The 22,490-nt window shown below is 42.3% G+C and overlaps 1 protein-coding gene across 4 annotated transcripts in view; it reads right to left on the reverse strand.

The window, feature by feature from the left end:
- RCOR3 (REST corepressor 3) overlaps positions 1–22,490 on the reverse strand; it is a 1,455,897-nt gene that overhangs the window by 708,940 nt on the left and 724,467 nt on the right. For all 4 annotated transcript variants that reach the window (XM_044061710.1, XM_044061718.1, XM_044061701.1 and 1 more), the window contains one exon: positions 8,516–8,594. In XM_044061710.1, the coding sequence (XP_043917645.1) occupies positions 8,516–8,594 (79 nt within the window). The remainder of the gene's footprint in view (positions 1–8,515; positions 8,595–22,490) is intronic.

Consider the following 22,490-nt stretch of genomic DNA (forward strand, 5'->3'; position numbering starts at 1 on the left):
TTATGCATGGAAGTCTGAGTAGGAGAATGCTGTACTCGTTTCTTTGTCTTTAGAGCTGCTTTAGTCTTGGTCTTTGAAGCTGAGGATGGCTTAATTTTTAGTTGTGTAGGTCTGAAGACACCCTCAGAAGCCGGTGCCTGCTCAGCGGCTCTGGACCCATCTGAGGGATTGATTTCCGAGTGTCCAATACCTTGAGTTTCCAGAAGCCCAGTCGGCTCCAAGTGGGAGTCGGAAGCGGCCTGTGGCTCTGAGGTAGCAGGTGCCAGGGGCTACAAAAGCGCCTCACTGAGAACCGGCAAACCGGCGACTGGCCTAGAAGAGGCTTCGTCGTCGGTTTTGGACCTCGGATGCCTATCCTTGTCCTTGCGTTTTTTGTAAACTCCGGTTGTCGACTGTTCCGCCGGCATTATATAATTAAATCTTCGGCCAAAGTAATGAAATGCAAAATCGAACTGACGCTTGATAGTGCGTTGGTTGAATCTAGCACAAAATCGACCGCTAGCAAAGTTGTGATCAGGGCCTAGACAAGGAATACAGTAAGAGTGAAAATCCTTATGAGCTATTTGCTTCCCACAAGAAATACAATTGTTAACTTTTTCTGACATCGGTCTGGAGCAAGAAAAAAGTTTCCCCAACGGGGTACTTAGCTTTAATGAAGACTTCGGTTCTGAAATTCAGCTTTGAAAATCTCAGGAGTTGGCCAACCGGCACTTGCGAACTGCTTTTGCTTCGGGCACCGCACGGCAAGAAAGACTGAAGAAAATGGCGTTGGCTGCATCTTTTATATCCCTGGCGCACTGACGTCAGGGAAGAGGTGACAGCAACCGACGCCGGACCTAGACTTTGGAACTCGGGCCGACTGCGGGTAGCCTGCCAGCAGGATAACCCAAGAGTAATGACTGCAACAGTGAAACACGATGAACATCTGATAGTGCGTGTAGCCTGCTTTGAAGCGTGGGCATCTTTTGCAAAGTTCCCTGATTGGGATGTGCAGGTATGCTTCTTTTAAATCTAGTATTGCCAACCAGGCATGTCTGCCTAGCATAGGAAGTAATTGGTGAAGAGTCAGCATCTTGAATTTTGGAATCGCCAAAAAGGAGTTTAGAGTAGACAGGTCCAGGATAGGACGCCATGAATGGTCTTTTCTGGGTACCAGGAAACGTCTTGAGTAGAAACCTTGTCCCTTTTCCTCTCCTGGTACCAGTTGAATAGCCCCCATGCTTAAGAGAGAAAGTACTTGTTTTTGGGCCTCTGCCCACTGATTTGGGGGTAGGTCCGGCCACCTGCTTGGTGTTGGCAACGTGTGGAAGTGAAATCTGTATCCCTGGGACACTATATATAAAACCCATTTGTCCTGGGTAATGAGTTCCCAATTCTTTGCATGAAGAGCAATCTTCCCCCCCCAAAGGGGCAGTCAGTTGATAAGTGCTTAGAAATTTTAAAAGGAAGTCAGTGAGACAGTTTACCATAGGGGGGAGTCTTATTATTCCCAGATTTGGAAGTGGAGGCCCCCTACTGCTTAGTTCTGTGTGTCCCCTGGGACTGAAACCTGGGGTTTTTGCTGTGTCTGGGTTTGGCTTGAGAAGACCTGGAAAGGGCTGGAAAGGACCAGTTCTTAGAGGGCCAGTGCCTACTAAATCTAGGAGGCTGAACATGTAAAAAAAATTTTACCAGTTTGCATAGATTTAACTTTATCTTTCATCTTTTTAAGAACTTCCTCAGCCTTGTTGCCAAACAGGCAGTCCTGATTTAAAGAAGCATCCAACAATTTAGCTTTAACATGATCAGGCAAAGATTGCTCATTAAGCCAAGCATGCCTTCTGAGCACAGACCCAGTAACAGCAGCCCTGCAAGAGGCCTCTAATGAATTAAAACCACAGTGCAAAGTATGTTTTCCAACTTGTTCAGCAGAATGCATTAAATCCTGTAATTCGTTATTTTCCACACAGTCAGGAATCAACATAATTTTCTGTTTAAGCAGTCCAATAACATGTTGCTGATACTTTAAAATATGAAACTGGCAGTTTAAAGCCCTAATGGCCAAGGTTGCAGAAGTGTAAACCTTCTTATCCCATCTATCCAGCGCCCTGGAGTCTCTAACAGAAGGGGTAGGATTTTTAGCAGTAGAAGCCTTAATGCCCTTGGGCCACTGTGGAATAGTCTCTGGATATGCAATAGGATTTTTTTAAAAAGGAACTTGTGGGACTCAGGGACCCTGTAGTATCTGTCAAGTTTTCTGGGAGCAGGAGGCAGGGAATCAGGGGCCAAACTATATTACGAAAAAGCATCATCAACAATGTCTAGTTCAGGGGGAATAGCTAAATGCCTATGCTGAGGTAGGAAAAGGAAATCCCTATGCCTCTTTTTTGAATCAGAAAAATCCTGGCTTTCCCATTGGAAATGCTCCCTAAGAGTATGTAAGGTTCCCACAAAAGAAAAATCCTCAGGAGGGGAAGCACAGGGAATGAAGTCCTCTGCATCAGAATCTTCATAAGTAGATAAGGTCAAATCCAGATCATCAGAAGAATCAGAAAAAACAGAATCCTGATCAGAAGATTCATAATCAACTTCAGTCCTAGGCCTCTTAGAAGGGGGGGGGGGGTTGGCTACCCCTGATTAGAGCTATTAGATCATTCTTATCATTTGTTTCTTAGGCATAGAGGCTTGAGCATGTGGCCTGAGCATAGTTTTTTTTAGGCATGGATCGAGATTTAGGCCTAAGTAAAGAAGGAGGCGTCGGTTTAATATGCAAGTCCATAGGCCTGAATATACCCTCAGAAGCAGATACCTGCAGAGCGGCTCCGGACCCATCGAAGGTACAGACATCCGTGGGTTCCATAGTTTCAGGCATCTCGCGGCATACCAGACTCCGAATGGGTCTCAGTAGAGGCCTGCGAATCAGAAGTAGTGGGCATCAGGGGCTGCGAAAACGCCTCACTGAGTACCGGCAAACTGGTGACTGGCTTAGGAGAAGCGCCGTCGGCAGTTTTGGACCATGGCAGCCTGTCTCTGTCTTTATCTTTGCGTTTTTTTTCAGAATCCTAGTAGTAGGATGGCTAACCGACGACATTGCTGGATAAGTAAACTGAGAACCGAAATATTTAGAAGCGACAATATACAGACGACGGACAGTGCGCTGATTAAATAAAGCAAAAAACCGACAGCAAGGTACGTTGTGGTCAGGGCCTAGGCAAGGAATACAGTACGAATGAAAATCTTTATGAGGTATTTTCTTTCCACAAGTAATGCAATTATTAACTTTTACTGACATCGGTAAGGAGCAAGAAAAAGTTTCCCCAAAGGGGTACTTAGCTTTAGTTGAAGACTTCGGTACTGAAACTCGAAAATGAAAATTTCAGGCGATGGCCGACCGGCACTTGCAAACTGCTTCTGCTTCGGGCACCGCACGGCACGAAAAGACTGGAATAATGGCGTCGGCTGCATGTTTTACACCCCTGACCACCTGACGTCATGGAAGAAGGGACAGCAACCGACGCAGGACCCAAGACTTTGTTAATCAGGCAGACTGAGGGCTACCTGCAAGCAGATAACCCAAATGTAATGACTGCAACAGTGAAACACGAAGAACATCTGACGACTGGCTTAATGGAAGCATTGTCGGCAGTTTTGGACCTGTGCGGTCTGTCTCTGTCCTTATCTTTACGTTTTTTCAGAAGATCAGCTGTCGGATGGTTTACTGAAGCCATATCAGAATTCAAGGAGTGAGAGTGAAAATATCTACCTACAATAAGGGCCAGACGACGTATAGTTCTGGCGTTGAACAAAGTACAAAAGCGAAAGCGGGGGACTTCGTGGTCTGGGGCTAAACAGGTGACGCAGTAAGAATGAAGTCTCGGTGTGGTATTTGCTTTCCACAGGCGAGACAATTGTTAACTTTTTCTGACATCGGTTAGTGCAAGAAAAAAGGATCCCCAATGGGGTACTTAGCTTTAGAAGACTTCAATTTCAATTCAGAAACGAAAATCTCAGGTAGCGGCCGACTGGCACTCGTGCAAACTGCTTCTGCTTCAGGCTCCTCGGCAAGAAAGACTGATGTAATGGCGTCGGCTGCCTGATTTTACACCACTGACGACCTGACAATCAGTCCTGGAACGACAGCAACCGACGCAGAAATACTTAGCATCTGGTATTCGGGCCAACTGAAAGCTACCCTGGCAGGGATAACCCAAATGTTATAACTGCAACAGTGAAACACGAAGAACATCTTACAGATAACATCATGAGCTTAGACCAGCCATTAGATTTTTGGGCATGGTACTTTTCTAAGAATTATGACCAGTGCTTAATGGTCTAATGATTAAAACCAGAGGACTAGGAGGCAACTGAGCACCTTGTTCTCCACACCCAGGCAAGAAAGGCACATATTGTAGAAATCTTTTGAGTGGTATTTGGTCCCTATATTTATTATTTTTTGTACCAGACATCTTTAAAAAAAAAAAAAAAAAAATCACACTGCAAAATGCAGTACTAAGAAAATAAGATTCCCCAATTAGGTACTTATCTACACCTACGGCTTCAGACCAAATAGCCTGGCAATGTAACTGGCTTACTCAGGCCGTTAGTCAAACAGCAGCAAGAAAAATCCAAAGTTGGCACCAGCAGATATCCATTTACACCACTGATGCCCTAAGAAAGGTTGAGGAAGGAGTCCACCAGAACTGGAAGGGAAAGGTGACATTTCTAGTACATGGAACAGCCATGAATCCCTAATGTCAATACAATTATTTATTTATTTATTATTTATTTTACATTTGTTGACCGGGCTAGTCTAACTGGACAAATATCCGTTTTCAGTAGAGGCCCGGGGAGAAAAGCTCCAATTACAAGAAGTAAACAATCATTAACAGTAAAAATATTAAGCAAAATACCATAAGTTCAAGGGTGGACTTATACAAAATTAATGGAAACAAAAATCAAACAGAACAATTTTTCAGAAAATAGTTGGTTAATAATAGAATTACAAGGTAAGCAACATTCAGCAGTTAGATACAAAAAATTTAAGGTGTGATAACATGGTGGAGGGAAGAAGAAGAAAAATGATTAGTGACAGTCTCAAAGATAATACTGTCAAAAGTTAAAAAAAAAAGTCTTTTAGAGGGACAGTTGGGCAAGGGGGGGAAGTTGGGAGTAGTAGAGAAGTAATTTCAGTCAGGATTAGCACAAGGACACAGCCATTGAGTTTTAAGATGTTCTTTGATATGTCTTTTGAAAAGGGATGTAGAGTACAAAACAGTGAATTACCAAAATCATTATTAGCTTCAAGGCAACCAAATTAGTTAAACTGAAAAAATAAATCTTCCCCGATGAATAATAGCATACAAACTAGGGACTGAACCCTCCACCCCAGTGTGCATATCAGAGTGGCATAAGCTGACTTTACAGGAAACACCAGAAAGGAACCGGGGGGGGGGGGGGGTTTGAATCTCAATTAGGATGTCACACCCAACCAAGACATATACATCTTAGGAAACTTCCAAACTGCTAAAATGATGCTACAGCAAAACAGTGTTAAAGGGAAGAAGACCGCCACTGTGTAAGGAGGGAAGAACAGCCATGTGAAAGCAAGCACCTTAATCTCCATGGTTTCCTTGTACTCCTGACAGTCCTACTACTATAAGAAAACAAAATGAGCAGCAGCGCAGGGAATAATATTAATGTCATAGCAAACTAACGCCACAGGATCCATTAAAAAAAACACACACACTAGAAAAGAAAACACTATGGGATATTCCCGCAACCTCAAATTCCAATATGAATTGGACTCCTGCAAAAATGAGTAGTTACTATGAGCCAGCAAGTAAAAGGTAGGGAAAAACCACTGGAAGAAAAGTTGCTATCTGCTTACCACTCAAACCTGCAGGACTACTTCTAAATATTACTCCCCATTCAGGCATTCTGGCAAAAAAAAAAACAAAGGAAAGGTATAAAGCTATTCTGCACTCAACTTAAAAGTCTAGGTCCTGCCACGCATCCAAAATAAAAAAAAGCAACTTTACAGATGACTAGCTGAGGACTTTTTTAATACTGAAACACAATTTCAATCTCACTATCAAATCCAGATTCACAGTTTCAATATTTTACTTGCTTCTTCTCCATCAGATTAAGCTGTTGCAGATTAACAATCTGAATACCACTGTAAAGTATTATGACTGCTAGAATGTGCAACTCAAACATTTTTAGTTATTAGCTGATCTGGTAAACTTTTCTTGGAAAATCCTTCTTAAGGTAGAAGTGCTTGGTGTAATGACATATGCTGGCTACAAAGTGCACCTAACCTCTTAGCCTGCCAATTTGTAAATAGCCACTAGCAAGCATTTTTCATGTAAAAATAATGCCGAACTCTAAATATACAATGGTAATGCTTATATAAATGATATATACCATTCTACACTTAAAACATTTTTTGGCAACTACAAACTCTTTCCTCTTTGAGGCAATGAAGGAAAAAGTAGAGCGGTGTGAATACAGTCATCATAATGGTAGATGTTTATGTATGGTCACAGATGCAGCACAAATCTTTATCCATTCAAATTAACTGCAAGTGGTTGTCCATCTTCTGGTCTGAACTGCTAAGCATCCAAATATGTCCAGAGTGGGACTACAATTTTCCCCAGCCCAGAACATTGAAAGGAACACAGCTAAAAAGAAAGAGCAGTCCTCAACATTTTTCAGTTCTTTTGATGTTAAGCAACCCTTTTTGGTAACAACTATGACACACAACCTTTTAGCATAATTTCTCCCCAGGTCTCTGCTGAAAACGGGCTACTTGCCCAACCAGACTCCACCCAGTTAAGAGATGTAAAATAAATAAAATAATGACTTGGGCAATAGAAAACTGAAAGGGTTGTTGTTAAACATGCAGCCTATGGCCAGAAAAATATCCAGACATTGAACAGACATACTAGAAATATTTCAGCACTTTTTATGAATGTCTATAAATCACATCATGTAAAAACCAAGAAAAAGCGCAAATGGAAATATTAATGGAAGACCTAATTATGAGAAAGCTAGAGGAAGATGAGGCTCAACAATAATAGGCAAAATAAGTACAAATGAGGTAAAATGGTTATGCATAATCAATCAACTGGGAGGTCTCCAGAAACAGATGGTATTCCTTTGGAAATTGGGAGGGAAAAAGGTGATGAAGATCTGAAAGGTTTTAACAAATTTTATAAGATGGGGAAGTACCTGCATCTTTAAAGAAAGCTGTGGCTGCTGTAGTACCCAAAAAGGGCAAAGATCCTCAAAACCATTTTTAATTTTAAAGCAAGATTATAAAATGTGTAAGTCTACACTAGCTAACAGAACTGCAAAGATGTTGCCAAAATTGATAGATATGGATTAAAATGGTTTTGTTAGAGGGGAGGCTAACATTTGACATTAACGGAACAATAATGATCAGAGGGTAGCAAAACGTAAGAAGACACCACTATTACTGGTGGATCTTGATGAAGAGAAAGCATTCAATGGAATCAGCTGGAATTTTAGGAGTATGGCAATTGAAGTATTTGCCTTCCCTGACAGAATAATGGGGTTAATTAAAAGGATATATAATGGGTTTTAGGCAAGAATTAGGTGGGAGGGTCCCTCTCTGTCAAGCTGTGCTTGAACAGAAGCACCAGGCAAGGGTGTCCTCTTTCCCTTTTGCTATTTGCTTTATATTTAGAGCCACTGGCAAAGAAATAATGGACTCAAAATTTAAAAGATGGAATTTATATACTAAAGAAAAGCTGACCTGATAAAACTGGTACTCAAAGGGACCTCAAGAGGTTTACAGGTACAGCAACGTATGGGCAGGAGGTCATCTTACCTTTTACACTGTGTGTGCGTCTTTCGGCTTTTCCCGGTTAGGGGTCGCCACAGCGGAACTCCGGTCCGCTAATGATTGGCAGTAGAGTTTTACATGCTGGCTTGCCGGGCCTAACGCACAACCTTTAACGAAGGAACGCCCATTCACGCATGTCGTCACACAGTAGACGCTTTAACTGAGAATCGAACGGGCAACGTCTAACTGTGAGGCGACAACGCTACCGCAGCACCACCACCGCAGTATCTTACCTTTTACACTAACTTTGATAAAAATTTAAGTTCACAGAAAATTGGGCCAATGACAGACACTCTTGTAACATATTCCCAGGAATCTAAATAGACATGTAAGAATGCCAAGTATCCAAGCTCACTTCTGTCCTTCTGCCACAATGCACACAATCACTCCAGACTAGTTAAGTGTTGTTACATATAGCAATACCAGTTTCCCACGCTTCTCAGACAGCAACTTACAGCATGTCTTCTACAGCTCTAAAAATCCCTGAAAAGGTGGCACTAGTGTTTATGCAGAACTATTACCATATTTGAACTGATCAAGCAAGGTAAGATGCACATTTCTTTTGAGTTAAATGTCCATTATGCACTGTTTTCTGCACCTAAGTTCATGTTACAAACATTACAATCAGAACACATACAACAGAGGAAGACTGCAGTTTTTGATTATTACCTCTTTCTTAGTTTCTTTCTGTGGGTCGTAGTCGCTGTCATTTCCATCATTTGGATTTGCATCCTCTATATCATCATCACTGAAAGTTAAAACAGCAGAAATAAAGACAAGACTATTTAACAAGCAGAAGGGACAAGTTTTAGAGCAATTATCTGGTTTTGTAAAGTAGGTGAGGCAAGAACTCTAATTACAGATTTGAAATTTACAGCCCTTTTCAGAGACAGCAGCAAATGTCTTACAGTCTGTTTTCACTACATCCCAGTCATTTTTCCTCTCTCCTTTCTCACTGCCTCTCTCAATATACACTATATACTGTCCACACACACACACACACACACACACACACACACACACACACACACACACACACACACACACACACACACACACACACACAAAATGTTGCCTACAGAACAACATGCAGCTACAATCAGTTTACCTTCGAGATGGATGGACAGCATGGGTGCACCCTTTAAGTCATCTAACATAGCTCTTAAAAATCCTCAGTTCCCAAGCCTGAGATACAGAAGCTTCTACTGTGATATATGAAGCTCATTTTACTGGCAGCTGAAGGTCATACGTACCTTCAGGATTCCCCATTTCTCACCCCTGCTTGAATATGGCATTATGCCTACAAGAAAAGACACTGGCAGGTTAAACAAATACGCTTGAGATTTAGTTAAAGGATGTATAACTACAATGGTAGCAGCAGCAGAAGTGTCTCAAGTAAGGGAGAACAGATGAAGGGAATTAGGTACCCCAGTGCAAATGGCCCTCTTCTCAAAAATCAACTGATACTGTTAAGTACTCAAATATACGTAACAAGATGCATACTCACCATATCAGCTGATCTACAAGACGACCATCTACAGTGGGTAACTGCTGCAATTTTATCTTCTGGTATCTCTAGCAAGGCAAAATTTCCAATTTTCACAAGCTCACACACATAGGTTGCCCTCCAGCCACTCCACATTGTGACCTGACAGTACCAGTACTAGTCTAGGAAGAGGAGTTCGGATTCCATGCACTCATGGAGCACAACCTGAAAAGAATGAGCACATAATATTATACATTTGTTTTTTCTAACAAGAAAACTCTTCCACAAACTCTGGATGCACTGCAGAAGATCTCCTCATAGATCACCTCATATGGTTAGAATGTGTACCTGTTACATTACACCTGACTTCTGAGGCCTTGTGAAAAGGGCGCCTACTGAAAAGGATCAAAAGCAGTAACATTTAGAACTCTCTTGGAAGATGGAGATCAGGAAATGACAAAAAGCAAGGGGTTCAAAAGACTGACGAAAGTGTGAACGGACAAAAATTGGCCTTGGCATGTCATCTGCAATAGAAATAGTTCTGAAGCAAGCAATGGAAGCAGCCATGCCCTTTGGAGGAGTGAAGCCTGACATCAACATTTTCAACCAGGTGGTCAGTCATTTGAAGGCAAAAAACAATGTAGTTAGTAATCCACTGAAAAAGGTTAGCTTAGCCACTGCAAGTCTCCTTAGTTGCAGCAAAGGGACAATCAACTACTCTGAATTCTAGAACTCATGCAGCCTCCTCAAGAAAAGCCTGAGCTAACGATGGATGTCCAAGACATGAAAAAAAGTTTTGCAAGTAAAACTTACCATTACAGTAGATATCTGAATGATCACTGCTACAACAGTCTTAGCTATATGGCATATATCCTGTCAATGATATAACAGCTGGACAGCTTCCAAAGCTTCAGGGCATCTTCCATGCACCCAAACTCTTAGGCAGTTTGAGCTGAGCTGACTAAAAGACAAGTTTGAGTGCAAAGCCCTTAAGAGCTTTCCTGCCAGCACAGACATGGAGGCTGAACCCTGAAAGGGCAATGTTAGGATTAACAAAAAATAAATGTCCACATCCTGGCATAAAATACACACCAAAAAAAGAAGGGAGGACGAAGAGAAGGAGTGACTAGTGCAGCAGTGATCATTTCCAACATCTACTGTTATTTTAACCTTTACTTATATAGCTATACGATGCTCATCATATTGCTCAATCCTGCAGTAGCCTTAGCCATTTAGGTAGATTACCATAGCTAACTATATTTGGGAGGTGGTACGAAAAAGGTCCAGGAGCCCCTGGATAATGGTCCTAGGATGCCTGATCTAGATCTAGACAGAGGAGGAATCAAGTTTATAGTGCTTTGTAAAAGTATGTACAGAGGACCAAAGTGGCAGCTTCCAGAATCCAACTCTTTCCAAAAAAGCCGCAGATAAAGCCAAGGCCCTTGTACAGGGGGGCCTTGACCAATGTAATAGTCTTAGGCAACCATTTGGAAATGGCCTGTTTTGACAGAGGGTGTCCTTTCTTATCTTCATAAGAAATGAACAATTGATCCAAAGACCTGAAAGATTTAGCTGTGTCATGATAGTATCAAAGTTGTCTGTGGACATCCAAGGTATGGGGTATCCTTTCTCCCTCATTTTTAGGTTCGGGAAAGAAAAAACAGGGAGATGGACAGTTTGGCTCAAAATAAACTAGGATAAACACAAGTCATAAAATGAGTAGTAGTTTTCGAAGAAACCCTGTCCTTATGGATAATGAGATAGGGTTCACTCACCATAAGAATTTGCAACTCGGGTACCCATTTTGCAGACACCACAGCAATCAGTACAACTGCTTTCCATGTTAAGAACCTCAAGTCAGCCAGATTAGCTTGTTCAAATGGAGCAATTTTTAGCTTCTCTAACACAAAATTAAGATTCCCAAGGAAGGGCCACCAGTTTTCTTGGAGGCCTCTTATGCAAAGCCTCTTTCAAGAGCAGTCTGACATGAACCTGCACTGTAAGAAGAGGATCCATGGGCAGACATGCTGAAATGGCCGATAAATGCACCCTGATAAGAGGAATAAAAAAGGCAACAGGGTGGTAACTCATACAAATACTGTAGAGCCAGAGAACAACTAGCCCTTAATGGGTGCTGGTTACGCTACTGGCACAAACTAGAAAACCTTTTCCATCTGCTAATATACAGTTTTCTAATAGCAAATTTTCTTGCCTCCTTTAGTATCTGTTGCAAGTCCTCAGTAAAAAGATGCCTAAAAGGAATTAATACCTTATAATCCAGGCAGTCAACTGAAGCTGACTGATGTTGGGGTGTAACAAACACCCATGTTCTTGTAAGAATAGATCCAGTCTGTGAGGAAGCTTATGGTAATCACCCATGACCATTTCCAAAAGAAGACAGAACCATAGTCGCCTGGGCCAGAAGGGAGTCACCACAATGACCTTGGGGGGATTCCTTCTCAATCTTCAGTAGTGCCCTGGGCATTAGTAGAAAGGGTAGAAAAGCATAGAAGAACATTCCTGTCCAAGTAAAAGAAAAGGCATCTGTATTCCAGGCCTTCTTGCACGAAGTCTTGGAACAAAATCTTGCTAGCTGATTGTTCAGACAGGAGGCAGAAAGGTTTAACTGAGGAACTTTCCAAATATGGATCAAATCCTACATCATCTAATCTAGTTTACATTTGTAAAGATCTGCCCTAGCCCTGCTCAACTTGTCTGTGACACATTTGGCTCTAATAGAATGTGGTATGTCTGTAAAGTGGGACTGTGCTGTGAAGCTATATCCCAAACTAACATCTAGTCTTCAAAGGGTCTACGACCTGGTTCCCCCTTGCCTGCTGATGTACCACATGACTGTGGTAATATCTGTAACCACGTGAAGAAGTCCTGGTGACTAAAGATGGTTCACAGAGTGGAGTATCTTGATCAGGGAAAACATCTCCTTTATATTTGTGTGCGCGCGTCTGGTCCTTGGTGTCCCAGATCCCCTGCACTTTTATCCCTTCTGAAACTGCTCCCCAAGGAAAGTCTGAAACAACTGTGGTGACTGACTGCCACAGAGCTGGGAGGGAGAAGGGCAGAACTGGATTTAAGGATATCTGTTGCCTCCACTAAAAGATTTTTCTGCTGACAAACCCCAGCCCTGGGAATTGAAAAGATGAAGGATGCTGATACTGAGACCAAAGATTTTTCAGATACCACTGAAATCTTGCCAGGAGTATCATGAGAATCACAGATGCCATGAGACCCAAAATCCTGAGGTATTCCCTTACAGTAATCAAAGTCAGAGTGGAAAACCTAAGAAATAGATCTACATAAAAATCTACTTTTCCCTGTGGAAGAAAAGCTATTTGAACAGAAGTATATGGCTGATGTCCCAGGAACACAATCCTGTGTGAAGGAGTCAAGAAAGATTCTAAATGTGCTCTTGGAATCCTAGCTTGTGTAAGACAGAGCTCTCATGTAAGATATTCCTGACACTTTGATAAAGACTCTGCAAAGGTAAGCAAGTTGTCTAAATATGGAAATATGTGGACATCCCACAGCCTGCAATGCGCGATAAATGGGGCCAGACACTTTGTGAATACTCTTGTTGCGGTGTAGAGTTCAAAGGGCGAGGCACAGAACTGATAATGTGTTCAAAGCTATAGCTACTGGGTCAGGTTTGACAAGAATGTAAAAAAATTTAGAAGACTGAGGAACTTTATACATCCCATCTGCCTTTTTTAGGGGTAGTTGGCCGAGTATCAGGAAAATTGCAGCCAGTAAAACATACATCCTCTAAAGCAGAGAGAGGAGGAGGAAGAATATGTGTAGGGTCTGGAAAAACCTTTAAACAACTCATAGTATTTTCTAAGGGACTGAGAAACCTCAGCATTCTCCCACAGAAAAATACTGGCACATTTTAGCAACAGTAACAGAAAGAGAGGCACCCACATGGAGAATCAGAAACTGAGCTCTTCTGAGTCTGAATTAGAAACCTGAGGAAAAAACCTGTAGCTGTCCCGTGCATCTTCTTGCTCAGCTTCACAATCTTGAATCTCTTCAGGAAAAGATGAATATATATATATATATATATATATATATTTTTTTTTTTACCATAAGCTACTGTACAAGAAGGATCAACAGCTTAAATTAAACCTTGAGCAAACATAGTAAACTATTCCTATCCAAAGAAAATTGAGGAGTAGATGCAAGCTTGTTTTGCTGTTTCTTTTTGACAGGAAAAATGGGGCCAGACGTGTTACTAATGTCAGCAGCAGCTTCCCCAGGAATAGGTACAACATTCTAACACAACAGGGAAAACCTTCCCTGTTCCCTCTCCACAACATTGTGACACAACAGGGAAACATTCCCTGTTCCCTCTCCCAGAACCGAAAACAGTGGCCCTCTCTTGCCCACTGACAGGACCCCAACTACACCACAGAGATAGTACAGTTGTGTACACTTACCATAAATGTAGATGTTCGAGTGTATTCACTGTTGCAGTCATTACATTTGGGTTATCTGCTTCTAGTAGCCCTCAGTCGGCCTGATTAACAAAGTATTGGGTCCTGCGTCGGTTGCTGTCCCTTCTTCCATGACGTCAGGTCGTCGGGGGTATAAAACATGCAGCCAACGCCATTACATCAGTTTTTCTTGCCCCAGATGTCAGGTGTCCCCCTAATGGGAAGCAATCAAATCTATAAATACAAGGATATACCTCCAACAAAAAATCAAATACACCAAAAAGCTTTTAGAGCATAGTAAGTGAGAGTAGAGGTATAGCCAAAAGAAGAAGTGGGCTGGAGAGAGGGTAACCAGGACTGTAACAGTGAATACACTCGAACATCTACATTTATGGTAAGTGTACACAACTGTACTGTGTTCTTTGTGTTTCACTGTTGCAGTCATTACATTTGGGTAGATTCCCAAAGCTAAGGTTGGGAGGAGGGATTTAAATAGAATTAGGACCAGCCATAAGGCCCTTTAAGACTGCAGTGGCAAAACCAGCTCTGGATTTAGAGAAAATTGGCAAATGATAATGCTTGTTGAAAATATGTACAGAACTCTAGGTAGCAGCTTCTAGGATGTCCCTAGTAGGGACGCCCCTGAAAAAGGCTGTAGAGGTAGATGCAGCCCTGGTGGAATGGGGTCTGATGCCCTGTGGGGTAGGTTTTCCATGGTGCTTACAGCAGAAATGAATGCAGTGACCTATCCATTTTGAAATGGTTTGTTTTGAAATAGCTTTCCCCTCTGTCCCTGCAGCAAATGCCACCAGCAGTTGTTCAGATTTCCTTTGAGGTTTAGTCCTGTCCAAGTAGAATCTAAGCTGTCTGTGCACATCTAAAGAGTGCATTAGTCGTTCCCCTTTGTTCTGTGGGTTAGGAAAGAAGGTACGCAAATGAATGGACTAATTAAGAGCAACACTGGATACCACCTTGGGAATGAAGGAGGGAATGGTTCTGAGGGACACCCTGTCCGCATGAAAGATGATGAAAGGTTCCACTGCCATAAGGGCCTGTAATTCAGATACCCTTCTTGCAGAAGTGATTGCTAAAAGGAAATCTGTTTTCCAGGAAAGAAATTTTAAATCTGCAGTAGCAGGTGGCTTGAAAGGAGGAAGAGTGAGTTTCTCCAAGACAAAGTTAAGATCCCAGGCTGGAGTTGGAGCTCTCCTGGGTGGCCTTACATTTTTTGGCCCCTCTGAGGATCTGCTTGAGCAGTGGGTGAGAGGAGAGTGGAGGCTCTGTGCTACAATGAGCTGAAACGGCTGAGGCATGAATTTTGATGGGGGAAAAAGACAGGCCCTTATGAAGCATCTCAGTCAAGTATTGTAGAATCTGAGGTAAATTGGGCACTGCTGCATTCATTCCTTGAGATTGGTTCCAGGCACAGAATCTTTTCCATTTAGCAGCATAAGATTTTCTAGTACTAGGCCTCCTTGCCTCTAAAAATGATATCCACCACTGATTTACTGAGGGATGGTAAAGGCGAGATTAGGTAATTAGCCAGGCTGCTAGGTTCAGCGTTTGCAGCTGAGGGTGCAGAATCTGGTTCTCCTGCTGAGACAACAGGGAAGGAGTCTGAGGCAGGTGCCATGGAGCCAAGCGTGACACACTGCGCAAGAGTGGGTACCAGTGTTGGCAAGGCCAGTCTGGTACAATTAAAATTGTCCTTGGCTTGTCCTGTTTGATCTTTAGAAGTACCTTGGAGAGCAGAAGCAGAGGAGGAAAGGCATAAACTGATAGCTTTTTCCAGCTGAAGGATAGAGCATCCACTTTTCAAGCTAGCTTGTGGGGAATCCTTGTGCAAAATTTGTCCAGTTGATGGTTCTGGGGGGAGGCAAACAGGTCTATATCTGAGCTCCCCCATTTGCTTTTCAACATGTTGAAAATCCTTGGTTCCAGTTTCCATTTGTGTGGGTCCATGAGGTTTCTGCTTAGTTCGTCTGCCAGTGTATTTAGTTTTCCTGGCAGGAAATGAGCTTGTAGATTCACTTGGTAGCTCAAGGCTGTGTTCCACAATGCCATTGCTAAACCAAAAAAAACGAACAGGAAACCAACCAGTGGAAAAAGTGCAGGAAACTCCAAGAAATAGCGTAGTAAAAACTCTTTAATAACCGCTTTCGTCCGAGGACTTCTTCAGAATACAAAATGTTTAAAAAACCAAGCATTAAATACACTCACAATAAATCATCAAACAATTAATCAATTATCTAAAAATAATCCTATTTGATTAAAATAGGGAGGCAAACCCATTACTTGAAAAAGGAAGAAAAATGGCTTTTGTCAATAGCTAATTTACTGTTTTTTAAAAAACATTTAATGTTAATAGACTCATTTAAGCCAGGATGTTTATCAGCTTTCAATTTGATTTGCCATAATGTCTCCCTTTGCTCAACAAAATTTTTAAAATCCCCACCTCTAATGTCTGGTTTCACAACCTCAATAATAGTAAATAAAATTTTTTTAAAATTGTTGCAAACCAGAGAATGCTTGAACAATGCATTATTTTCGTCATGGGTTTTGATATTATATATGTGTTCACGAATGCGAGTTTTAAGACTCCTGGTGGTCATTCCAACATAAAAAGCTGGACAGGTACTACATAAACTAACATAAATGACCCCTTTTGTACCACAATTAACATGTTCAGGCACCTGGAAAGTCTCATCAATACTGTCAATAACTATAACAGGTCCTTTAGCAATATACCTGCACATATTGCAGTTATTACAGGCGAACATACCTTTCCTCAAAGCATTATGGACCACTGATTTAAATTTGTTATTTTCCAAAGCTTTCTTGGTGTTATAGGTGTTTCTAAACACAAAATTTGGCTTATTACCTAATACCTTAAAAATGTCGTGGTTCCCTTGCAAAATTTTCCAATTCCTTTCTAAAATTTGCCTAATACCATAACCATCAATACTCATGTCCAATGAACAAACACATTTATTGAAACATTTTCCCCCCACAAAATTGTTACAAGCAAATACCAGGTTCTCAGATTTGTTATAACTCAATATTGCTGGATAATGTGTGTGTCGCTTGTCCAAAATTTCCTTTACTGTTTCATTTAACAATGTTAAGGGGTACCCCCTTTTTTGAAACATAAACTTAATAAATTCAATTTCATCCATAAGGTCTTTATCTTTTGATGTCATTCTACAAGCCCTGATAAATTGCCCCTTGGGAATGTTCCTAATGGTATGTCTAGGGTGAGCACTAGAAAAGTGAACGTAACTGTTCGTAAAGGTCTCCTTACGATAAATTTTGCTATTAAATCTCATGTCCAGTTGATCCCACCAAAACAGAATATCCAAAAAAATTGATAACCAAACCAACACTACCTAATGTAAATTTTAAAAAACTATCCAATTCATTCATGTCAGTGATGAATTGATCCACTGTATTCTTGTTCCCCTCAATAACAAAAATCAAGTCATCAACAAACCTTAAATATAACAAAATTGGAAATTTGACTTTTAATGTACTTAAAAAAACCTCTTCCCACCATGTCATCACTAGATTAGCATCCGATGGTGCAGCTGATGACCCCATTGCTACGCCACGTTTTTGCCTGTAAAATTTGTCTCCAAATAAAAAATAATTGTTCTGTAACAAAATATCCAAGAATCTACAAATAGTAGATATTTGTCCTGTACTATGTTCACTATTTTTGCACAAAAAAGTTCGAATGGCTTCAACCCCCACTTCGTGGGGGATGCACGTAAATAAAGAGACAACATCCACAGTAAAAATAATGTGTTTTTCTGAATTAAAAACATTATCTTTGGCAAATTGATTTAATTTATTTAGAAAATGCCAGGAATCTTTAAGAAAGGAATCCTGTTTGGCTGCTAAAGGACCTAATGTAGCATCTATAACCAATGAAATTCCCTCTGTTATGGAGTGTGGGGAAGAAACTATCGGACGGAATGGTGGATCAATGCAGTTTTTATGTGTTTTGGGAATACCAAAAAGAACCCCAATTCTGGGGTTCTCGGTCACACAAAATTCATATACGTCCAAATCAATTTCATTGGACATCAAGGCCTCGTATAAGAATGAGTGTATTAACCTTTCTTTCCTTTTGATATCATACAAAGTTGTAACCTCGTACTCATCCTGATTTTCCAACAATTCCAACATTTTTAAACGATAAGACTCTTGTGACATAACTATATTGCCACCTTTATCGCTTCTCATAAATCTCAGTGTGTTATTTTTCTGACGTAAATCATTAAAAGCTTTTCTCTCTTCGTAATTTAAATTGTGTTGGTATCTACCCTTGTTTCCTAACAAACTTTCTAACTCTTTCAAACACATTTCTTCAAAAACTTTGATGGTGTGAACCAATGGGGGATTGTAGGTGGAATGTTTTTTAAGCACATTATTGTCAATGGGAATATCGTGTAAAATGTAAGATAAATTAAGTTTTCTAACAAATTTTTTTATATCGATAACAGTCCTGCCAAAATCTGCCTTGTTTGTAGGTACAAAATTTAAACCCAACCTCAATACATTAAGTTCTTCATTAGAAAAAGTGGTATCAGTAAGATTAATAATGTCAAAACAGTCAATTCGTTCGATTACATCTCGTCCCCCGACGAATTTGAGCCTAGGAATGTCCGGCTCCTGGTAAAAACGGTTTTCTTTACCGTAGTGTTCTTTTTCCCTAAAAAATTAGGATTGTTAGATGGGGCTAAAGAAACCCCATCTCCGGGTTTAGAGTTAGTATCACTGTTCTTGGAATTAGGTTGTTCAATGTCAGCGTCGCTATTGTCCGTGCTGATAACACTGTCAGGTTGCCCCATTGCTTCCGCTGAGGATAAAACTTCCCTAGTATCAATAACAGTACCAAAATTAGAAGGGTGAGTTACTTTTTTCCAATTGGAGTTTAAACCAGAGCCGTGGTATTGTACATTTTTGCTGTTAACTACATAACTTTTAGTTATGTACTTACCATAACTTCGGATGTATGGGATCCATCTCGCCTACATTCATGACAGATGGGTTCGGAGCCGATCCATCGGCTCCGACTCGGCAACTAATACACTAGCACGAAGTCTCTCATTGGCTGGGCTACTCCCTATCCCAGGATGCACTACACCTGCTTCCCCAGATCTTGTTTGTTCGCTTTCATACATCCATGCAAACACAGAAAAACTAGTAGTCACAATAACCAACTAAAGTTCTTCAAGAAAGAACGCCAAGAAAAGAGGGACTACAGCTCCTCTAAATCCAAGTGGAAGGGGGAAGGAGGGTGGGTACTTATGAATGTAGGAGAGATGGATCCCATACATCCGAAGTTATGGTAAGTACATAACTAAAAGATGTAATGGGATCCTATCTCGCCTACATTCATGACAGATGGGACAGCGTCCCTAGCACCTACATCCCGGGTGGCTCATTGGAAAACACTCCTGAGAACTGTGGAACCAAAGGAAGCTCTGCCTCGAGAAACCACATCCAATTTGTAATGAGAAATGAAAGTGTGCGGAGAAGTCCAGGTTGCTGCAGCACAAATGTCATCTATTGATAACTTGGAGTGAAAAGCTACGGAAGTAGCCATTGCCCTGGTAGAGTGAGCCTTGACTGGAAAGGGGAGGTCTTTGTTAGCTTGTGAATAAATAAAAATGATACAATCTTTAATCCATTTAGATATGGAGGTTTTTGTTACTGGTTGACCCAATTTGTTCGCTGCAAAGGAAACGAACAATTGATTAGATTTCCGCGTTTGAGCGGTTCTATTCAAATAAAAACGCAGTTGTCTATGTACGTCCAATTGATGCAAAGTATATTCTGCGTTATTAGAGAATTCTGGGAAAAAGACAGGGAGTTCTATAGTTTGTTGCATACAGAAAGAGGAGGCCACTTTTGGTATAAATGCAGGGTTTAATTTCAATGAAACTCTATGCTTGTGAAAAATCAAATAGGAGGATCAGAACAAAGAGCTTGAAGTTCTGAAACTCGCCTGGCAGACGTTATGGCTACTAAGAGCGCCGTTATCCAAGACAGAAATTTTAGATCACACGTAGCAGCCGGTGGGAAAGGACGCGCAGTTAGCCCAGCAAGAACCATATTCAAATCCCACGGGGACAGGATGAGATAAAGGAGGCCTCAGGAGCCAAGCCCCTTTAAGGAAAGCCTTACAAAGTTTGTGAGACATCAATGAAGGTTCAAATGAAGCATGAAAATTAGAAATGGCCGCTAGCTGAACCTTAATGGTAGAAACTGAAGAGCCCGACTGAAAAAGGGAGGCCAGAAAATTCAGAACCTCCGATACTGGTGCAGTGAGAGGATCTATACCCCGTTCTTGAGCCCAGAAAGCAAACCTTTTCCATTTACTGGAATAAAGTTTGATGGTGGAAAGTTTATGAGAAGAAGACAGTATGTGGACCACGTCCGGGGAAAGAACATTGTCTCGGACTAAGGATGGAAGTGGAGTAACCATGCTGCCAACTTCAGGGACCTGAGAGACGGATGAAGCCATCCTGACTGATGAGTCAACAGGTCTGGCACCGGATCCAGAAACCATGGACCTTCTATCGCATGCCTCTGTAGGAAAGGAAACCAAACTTGACGAGGCCAGTGCGGGGCAATCAAAATCATCTCGCTCTCCATGTAAATGGCCTTCTGTATCACCCTCGGTAAGAGGGGGAATGGAGGGAAGGCGTAGAGAAGACCGTGGGGCCAAATGTGAGTCAATGCGTCCCTGAGAGTCTGTCCCTGAGAAGGAACAGTGTGAAGAACTCTCTGCATTTCGCATTGTGAGGGCTGGCAAACAGGTCGCAGCAAGGATGACCCCATCTGTCGAAGATTTTCGCAGCTATACCCTGGTTGAGGGACCATTCGTGGGGTAAAAGAATGGTCCTGCTTAATCTGTCCGCAATCACATTGGACTTCCCCGGTATGTGCGTTGCCATCAGAAAGCGGTTGGTAGCTACCGCCCAGTGCCAAAGTCTCATGGCTTCTCTGCATAGTGGGTAAGACCTGGTTCCACCTTGCTTGTTTATGTACCATACCACCGACATGTTGTCGGATAGGATAGCAATCGGGCCCTGTGGGAGAGCGTGATGGAGAGCTTGGAGTACTAATAGTACCGCTCTCATCTCCAGGACATTGATATGCAAATGCATTTCCTGGATCTGCCATGTGCCTTGGACCGACCTGTCCAGGTAATGACCCCCCCACCCTACCTGGGAGGCGTCCGTAGTCACAGTGGCAACGGGATGTTGTGGTATAAAGGGTCGCCCCTGGTCGAGATTTGATTGGAGAAGCCACCAATGCAGATATCGACGGCAACTTTCCGTGATTATGATTAAGTGGTTCAAGGGAAGTTCCTGATAAGACCATTGAACCGACAGTAGCCATTGTAAAATTCGCATATGAAGCCTGGCCAAGGGAACCAAAAGTATGGTCGACGCCATCGACCCCAACAGTTGTAGGATCCGATGGGCCGGGGCTCTTTGTAGGGGGAGACAGGATTTGACTTGATCTTGTAACACCTGAATTCTTGCTGTCGGTAAAAAGGCGCGCATTCTTTTTGTGTCTAAGTCTGCGCCTATGAAAGTAATACGCTGAGATGGCTGTAGTACAGATTTTTGCAAATTGAACGTGATCCCCAAGAAACAGCCCAAGGTGAACGTGGCTCTGAGCGCTTGGAGTAGTAGATGCTCGGAGGTGGCAGTAAGGAGCCAGTCGTCTAGATAAGGAAACACCTGGAATCCCAGACCTCTCAGGTGAGCAGTTACCACTGCCAGACACTTGGTGAACACCCTGGGGGCTGTGGTGAGACCAAAGGGCAGTGCTCGGAATTGAAAATGACGGACTCCGAGGCGGAAGCATAAATGTCTCCTGGACTCTTGAGCTATGGGAATGTGATAGTAAGCGTCCTGGAGATCTATGGAGCACATCCATGCATCTTTTTCCAGCAAAGGAAGAATAGATTGAAGAGTGACCATTCGGAATTTGGACTTCTTTACGAAACGATTCAATGAACTGAGGTCCAAAATGGGCCTGAAGTCCCCTGTCTTTTTTGGTACCAAAAATAATTTTGAGTAAGTTCCTGATCCGATCTGGTCGATGGGGACAGGCTGGATGGCTCTTTTTCTAGCAGCTTTGAAACCTCTAATGCTGCTTGATCCCGCTGACTGGGTGGTACGTCCGGGATTTCCCTTAAAGAAAAGGGGGGGTTTGTTGAAGGGGATGATATAACCTCCGGTAATGCGAAGCACCCACTGATCGCTTGTTATGGATTCCCAAGCTTGTGGGTGCGCCGCGACCCGACTGGCTCGGAGTTGCACAGTCGGGCAACAACTCAGGAACGCTGGTTGTATGAAGAACCACGAAAGGAATCGCGGTCTCCAGAGTTACGGGGCCTCTGCCACCTCTGGGGCGTCTTCCAAAATCCCCCCCCCCCCGCCTCTGGAGGGGGAATCACTGGGTGGAGTAGGAAAAGACTTCTGAGATTTTTTAAACCACATTTTCCCTCCTCTCCCAGCCTTGGGGTAAGGCCTAGAAGGAGCGGAAAATCGGGCCCCAACGGCAGTCAAAGTCTTGCCCTCCTGCTCGCACCTAGTTAGTGTGTCCTTCACCTTGGGTCCAAACAAAGATGACCCATCAAAGGGGGCGTCGGCGAAGGAAGACTTGAAAGCCTCCGTGAACGAAC

This window comes from Protopterus annectens, chromosome 1.part0 (assembly GCF_019279795.1).
Source record: "Protopterus annectens isolate FY-2018-M chromosome 1.part0, PAN1.0, whole genome shotgun sequence".
In the NCBI taxonomy this organism is placed as follows: Eukaryota; Metazoa; Chordata; order Ceratodontiformes; family Protopteridae; genus Protopterus; species Protopterus annectens.